At 43.7% G+C, this 7,150-nt stretch overlaps 1 protein-coding gene across 1 annotated transcript in view; it reads right to left on the bottom strand.

Moving 5' to 3' along the window:
• LOC107096737 (low-density lipoprotein receptor-related protein 5-like) overlaps positions 1–7,150 on the bottom strand; it is a 56,350-nt gene that overhangs the window by 27,813 nt on the left and 21,387 nt on the right. The window contains exons 7-11 of the mRNA XM_015393515.1: positions 6,841–6,972; positions 3,648–3,736; positions 3,360–3,578; positions 3,193–3,281; positions 1,734–1,905 (exon numbers count right to left, since the gene is read on the bottom strand). Coding sequence (XP_015249001.1) covers positions 1,734–1,905; positions 3,193–3,281; positions 3,360–3,578; positions 3,648–3,736; positions 6,841–6,972 — 701 coding nt within the window. The remainder of the gene's footprint in view (positions 1–1,733; positions 1,906–3,192; positions 3,282–3,359; positions 3,579–3,647; positions 3,737–6,840; positions 6,973–7,150) is intronic.

Below are 7,150 nucleotides of genomic sequence, written 5' to 3'. Positions count from 1 at the left end.
CAACATTTGAAGAAAAAAAAACAAATCCATGGAGAATTGTTTTTTTTTTTTTAAAGTTAAAACAAAAATGAAAAAAAAGGTTAAGAAGAAAACAATCCGAGTCAAAAAATAATATTAATAATGGGAGTTTTTTCTTTTTAAGTTTCATTTCTGGGTTGCAATGTTTTCATTTCCATTTAAAAAATGTCTTCTTTGCTGCAACAATAATGGAGCTAAATGATCCATGCATGTTAGCTTAAAGTTAGCATTTTTCAAGCAGCAGTGAAGTTCATTGAGAACTGACCCATAAAGCACTGGAATGCCATGAAAACAGGAAACCATGGAGCTACTTTCATTTTTAACAAAATAAACCAGAAACAACTTAAAGAAATATTACTACTCCATGGGTGTGAGTCAGATTGTAGCGCTCTCCTAGATTCTAATTGGCCACTCGGAGCGCATGAACACTTCTGATCAGGAACAAACTTCCAAACTTCCAAAAAAAGTTAAAAACAATCCACTGGACTTTGTTTCCAAGTTTGAAGACGTTTCTCTTCCATCCAGGAAGCCTTTTCAATTCAAAATGTCAGAAACAGCGTTGAGTTCCAGGTTTTATCCAGCAGCCCAACAAAGCCTTGATTTTATTTAGAAAACATGCAAATAGAAACGGATGAACGGGTCCACTCCTTTGGAATGGGGGTAATTTGGCTTCTTTGTTAACCTGTAATACCTGATACCTGTTAATGTCTCGGAAAGAGGGTCATTAGAGGGAATTGTTGGCCTGCCTGAAACAGGAAAGGTGTTTTGGTCCCCTCTGTTCAATTCAATTCAGTTTATTTCTATAGCTCCAGTTCACATCATGTCATCTCAGGTCACTTTCCAGTTCACCAGATCATCCAGTCAGATTGATTCAAAGTTTTCTATCTTAGGAAAACCAGCTGATTGCATCGACTCATTGACTGTTCAGCAATCCCTCACACTAAGCATGCTTGTAGCGACAGTGGAGAGGAAAAACTCAGAAGCAGAGATACAAAAGTAACTATAACAGGCGTCCCCGTCCAGGAAACACACAGCCAGGCAGACGAGCTCTGAGCCAGCTCCCATTTCAGAGGATGAAGAGAGCACATCCAGCCAGTCACAGTCAGAGAAACAGGACTACACTGAAAAACAGGCCAAGCTTCAACACTGTAACATCTATGGAGTGGGGGTTGCAATGACAGCGGGAAGGAATCAACTCATTTGCTGCATTTTAGGTTTTCAAAAAAATTCCCTCTCAACGACCCCCCTTTCAGAGACATAGACAGGTATGGGGCATTGCAGGCTAACAAAGAAGCCAAATGACCCCCATTCCAAAGGGGTGGACCCGTTCATGCGTTTCTATTTGCATGTTTTCTAAACAAAAACAAGGCTTTGTTGGGCTACTGGATAAAACCTGGAACTCAACGCTATTTCTGATATTTTGAATTTGAAAAGCTTCCTGGATGAAAGAGAAACGTCTTCAAACTGGGAAACAAAGACCTGGATCAAGAACCTTTAACAGTAAAAGCTTGAATAGATCACCCAACCTCCCCAGTGCCAAACCAATACTCCTCCTGGTTCTGAAAGCAGTGGCCCAGCAGTAGTTCTAGAAGTCTGATCCAAGTCTTTGTGGTTTATCAGATACAACTATCAGATTCAACGTCTCCTTAAATTCAAGCCTGCTTTGTTCCATTTCCTGTTTTCCTCTCTGAGCTGCCAGCTGCTGTTGGACTCACCTCTATCTTGTCGGTTTTAGCGTCTCCCCAGTAAAGCTTTCCTGCTTTGTAGTCTATGGCTAATCCATTGGGCCAGCCGAGGGAGCTGTTCAGCAGAACCACACGATCTGTTCCATCCAGGTTTGCTCGTTCGATCTTAGGATGCTGACCCCAGTCGGTCCAGTACATGAAACTGGGAAAAAGAAGTGATGTCAGAGGGCAGGCTTCGGGGGGGGCGGGGGTTCAGGTAACATCCTAACCAGACAGTCAGGGATGGGAACTTCTGTGCCAGTCATTTATTTCTGACATCCGTCTAAATCTAGTCTGAAGCAAATTGATTTTATTTCTACAGAAGATAAAACCGTGGGAGAAACTTCTAGTGGTAGAATAAGGAATTCCCCTTAAAGTGGTCAGACCAGCATACCCATAGTCAATACCAGTGGCAGCTGGCCAATAGAGGGAGCTAGGGTGCCGCCCCACACACCAAATGACCCTGATTAAGGCATGAAAAAATGTTTTATTATTTTTTTATTATTCAATTTCAAATTCAAATTAAAATGTAAAATATTTCAAAACATATATATATATACATATATATTAGATGCAAGATGAATATTTTATCTTTAATGACTAGTAAAGCGTCATTCCATTTTTCATCATTGTTAAAGGTTGTCTCTGTGCAGCAGCTCCTCTGCAATATAAAGGTGTAGGAGAGCTCATGGGACACGCTGCCCCTCGCTCAGCACCGTCTCTATCACCTTCAGGATCAGCTCCCCTCTCCCTCCCTCAGCCTCTGCTGACACCTGTAGTCTGTAATCTGTTTGATTCTTCGGTCCATTTTGATATTGCTCTGCTTTTTGTTTAATAAATTCCTTTTTTAAAAACCCTCTGGCTGAATTCTGGGTCTGCTGCCGAGATTCATAACAACATTTTCACAGTAGTTGTGCAGCGCAGTCTGCACTCCGCCTCCTCAGACAACCGACTTCTGCCCAGCTTGTTTTCCCCGGGAATGTAGTTATGGTGCTGCAACACAATCGCACCAACACTACATTCCCCACAATGCAACGGTAGCCGTGAAGTCACGGCAGCGCGCACAAGCGGCCGTGGCCTGTGGGCCGGTTCTGATGGTAATTAAATATCATCATCCTTTAAACTACCTCATTGGGCATGTAGCCCTTTAGTCATGTACAAAAAAAAATATTATTTAAATTGTGGTGACTTTTGTGTTACCACAATTTAAATAATAGTGCATGGCGATCTCACCTTGAAGTGTTTTTTTTTGTACATGACTAAAGGTATACACGGCCGCTGAGGTTGTTTAAAGTTTATTTTTCGTCCAAACTAAAGGGATAAATATAAATCTGACGTCGTGCGCAGGTGTATTGACTAAAGGTATGCTGGTCTGACAGAACACCGCTCCAGCTAGAAACACCTTCTTTAAAAGAAGAGGCTCTCTTATAGACGCAGCGGCGCCACCTACCCATTGACAGGATCCAGAACGATGGCTCTGGGCTCATCCAGGTCCTCAGAGATCAGAATCTTCCTGGACGTTCCGTTAAGTCTGGTAACCTTAAAAAAAACGCAGACGTGAATAACACCATCAGGGCAGACCTTCACTTTGCATCAGTCACAGAGTTCTGGCTGTACCTCGATCCGATCGGTACCGGTGTCGGTCCAGTAAAGGTTTCTGGCCACCCAGTCGACAGCAATGCCGTCTGGGTGGTTAATGTCCAAGGTCACCAGTATCATGGCGTTGCTGCCATCAATGTTGGACCGCCGTATGGCCCGGACCTCGTCGTCGGTCCAGTAGACAAAACCTTCAACCGGGTCGTAGTCGATAGCGATAGCGTGTCGAATGTCATCCACCTGCATGAGAGGAGACGCGTTAGCTTTTAGCAAACAGCGAAGCCGCCATGGTTCTGTTGAGGCGCTCACCTGCAGAACTATGTCGGTGAAATCCGGAAGGTCAAGGGAGATTCTCCTCAAGTCGGTCCTCCGGGCCAGCAGCAGAACCTGCTCCGCTCCTGAACAAACAAAGCATCGATGTGAAGCACTAGCTAGATGATTATGTTCATCCTCCATTCACTAGTCACAGAGGATCTACTGCTGATCAGCATAACGTCAGAAATAATAACAGATTCACTGCCGGTTTGGCTCTAGCAAGGATTCAGACATTTTCTGAACATCCGGCTGCTGAGTCTAAACGTCCAGCAGAACCACGAGTTCAGCTAAANAGGACTGGGTTATTTACTTTGGCCTTTTTGGAAACACATGAAGGAGCAATCAGCTAAGTGAGCTTAGTGCTTGGAAAAAATCTTTCATCTTTCATTCAGAACAAAGGGACAAGAAGAGAGGGACAAAACCTAAAACAGATAATTGATGTCTATTCTATTAACATTTCTCTATCTGAATAATGGGTCTGTTTTATGTGTTGTCTTCTCAGTTCAGAGGGGCCCTCTGCCTGCTTTGCCCCAAATTTCCTAAATCCGACCCTGAATAAAACCCTACTAATCGGGACCCTAACCAGGTTATGCTGTAAAATATTCCACCTACTGTACGGCTGCCGGTAGGACTCCAGAACCTGGATGTCCATGGGAGAGTAAATCCCACTGAGGATCTCTGTGGTTTTGTCTCCGCTGTGTTTGCTGCAGGCGTGGATGGAGCGGGTCTGCCAGTCGGTCCAGTACAAAGTCTCCTTAGACAGCGTCAGGGCAAACGGGTGAGTCAGGGTGCCCTCCACCACGGCTTCTCTGGAAGTTCAAACACACAACCGCTGCATCACACACTCCATCAGAAAGAATAGAAAGATTCAAAGCTTATCATTAAAATGTGAAGTGAAGGGAGGAAGGAAGGAAGGAAGGAAGGAAGGAAGGAAGGGTTAGTTAAATGCAGGCTGCTGGTTTTCCGATGGCGTCTCTCCAGCGATGCTAAGATGCTAACATTGAGCTAAACGTTGCTTCAGGTCATTCAGTCAGCGGCTCAGCGAGCTACAGACCTGCTGAAAAATGACTAGACTGCTTTGGTTCAATCCAGCTGCTCTCCGCTGCAGCTGCATGAGAAACATAAACGTTTCCAAACATCAGTGCTGGGAGACACCAACACCCGTTTTGTTTTGACGTCACATCATCTAAAGTTGTCCTTAAAGAAGCTGCAGAGCCTGATGAAGGTTTCCTGTTGGTCTGCGCAGCCGTCAGTTTGAACTTCACAGGAAAGGCTCCAACTTAAAGCAGTTCAAATATAGAAAGCTCATATTCTGATCTTCAGCTACCACACAATAAATGTCAGAATAAATAATACTACTTATATTTCAGCGATAGCATCTAGGTGTTACTTTATTGCATCTCTTATATCTGTTGGTTGTGCTGTTCTTTTTACATCTCTTTACAGGTGATGAAGCTGACTGAAAATATTTTATCATCTCCCTTTTATCTCCTCTTTCTTTCATCTTTTCTCCTTTTTTCCTGTTTTACTAACATTGCAGTGTCCATATAATCTGTAAAACTCCCTGCATAATTATAATAAAGCTATTTATACGCATAAATCAAGCGGAACACAGTGACAATAGCCCTACTGCTCCACTCGTGAAAGTAAAATCTATTGGGCTCTGTTTGGCAACAATTATTCTTATTGCCAAATCGCCAGACAGGACACTGTTATTAAGAAATAATCCTTCAAGTAAAAACGTTGAAATTGTATAAGAAAAACAGCCTGAGGCTCCATAACAAATACAAACTAAATTCCCGCTAGTTAAAAAGTTGATTTTGCTCCAAACATTATTTCCTGACAAATCAAATTTATGCAAAACGTGTCCGAGTCAGATGTGACAGGAGGTCTTTGACTAAATGAGTGAAACCAGGCGGGAAACATCAAAGGAAGCAAAGCTGGAGGAGGGAAAGCATCTGCAGCTCAACTCCCGTCTTCCTTGACTTCCTTTTAAGACCCTTCAAGCCCACTGACTAATAGTCAAATAAACACACACACACTGCCACACAGTAAGAAACGCTTCAATCTAACCAGCCAAGCAAAACAAATTAGAGGCCCATACACAGAGGCCGCCATTGGCCCCAGCTGCAGGCTGACACAATGAAGCATTGTTGTTTTATTGTCAACAGTGGCCGGGCCATGGGATGGCATGCCTGGCTCAGATTTATGAGCCAGCCCTACAGACACTCTAACTTTACCCAGTGTTTGCTTTGACACAATAAGGCTCTATTGTTTTAACATCGTGGGAATCAGCATGGCAGCTGCTCTGCTCCTTTTTCAGGCTGATGCTGCTGTAGTCGCATCCCCATCCAGCATCAGCGGCTGATCTAGGATCAGCGCCGGTGTTCTGTCAGACCAGCATACCCATAGTCCAAACCCGTTTATCCCTTTAGTTTATACCTTTAGTTTTGTAAGAAAAATAACCTTTAAACTACCTCAACAGGTGTGTATCCCTTTAGTCATGTACAAAAAAAATTGTTTAATTACTTACTTTATGGTGTTTTTTTAAGCGTATTGTGATCTGACCTTAAATGGGGGTTTTTTTGTACATGACCAAAGGGATACACACCTGTTGAGGTAGTTTAAATGATATTTTTTGTACAAAACTTAAGGGATACCCGCAAATTTGACTATGGGTATGCCGGTCTGACAGAGCATCGGTACTCTGCTATCTGCTGCTCTGTGTTCCCACAGCGTTATGATTAAGTTCATCTGTGGAAATAAGCCTGGGAGCGCTCAGGCGCCCCGCCCATGAATTGGTTCAGCACCTAGTAAAGTTCAGCACCCTCCATAATCAGTCCTTCCTCAAACTTTTTCTCTCCCTTCAGTTGTCAGATGGTTTAAATCCTGATAACTCCTGCAGCAGAAACCCAATGAGGCTGGTCTAACCTTAACCCAGCCTGGTCCTGGTCCTCTTCCTTCCTGCTGAGCTTTTACCAAAGCTGTGAGAGAAAACACTGAGTGGTGAAATGTTTTAGTTAAACTAGGATTTCGAAGAATCCCGCAGTAAATCTAGCTAGCCACGTAATGTTTTCCTGCATGGTGCTTTCACTGCATCTACTGCAGTAAAATCTCCCCTAGAATGACCAACCGTTGAAGCATGTGCTAACCGCAGAGCTTAGATCAGCAGACGTCAGGCACATACCTGGCTTACAGGTCTTTCCATCTGCTGTGAGCTGGACGCCTGTGGGGCAGGCGCAGCTGTAGAAAGGCTGGAGCGGAGAGAGCAGGCAGAGGTGGCTGCAGCCTCCGTTAGCGTCACTGCAGGGAGTTCGGACTGAAACGGCACAAAGGAAGAAGCTTCACACATGAACCACATCTTTTTATGTCCATCTAAATGCAAACTTTAACACCATGTGTAGAAAATCTGTGAATCTTTTCAATCTTCCAGGTGTAATTTCCTACGTGTTGAAATAAAACCAGGGGCGGATTTACCATTAGGCAATACTAGGCAG

This window comes from Cyprinodon variegatus, unplaced genomic scaffold (genome assembly GCF_000732505.1).
Source record: "Cyprinodon variegatus isolate N-32 unplaced genomic scaffold, C_variegatus-1.0 Scaffold646, whole genome shotgun sequence".
Classification (NCBI taxonomy): domain Eukaryota; kingdom Metazoa; phylum Chordata; class Actinopteri; order Cyprinodontiformes; family Cyprinodontidae; genus Cyprinodon; species Cyprinodon variegatus.
Note: the sequence above shows the minus strand (reverse complement) of the source record. Positions and strands in the feature narration are given on the sequence as shown.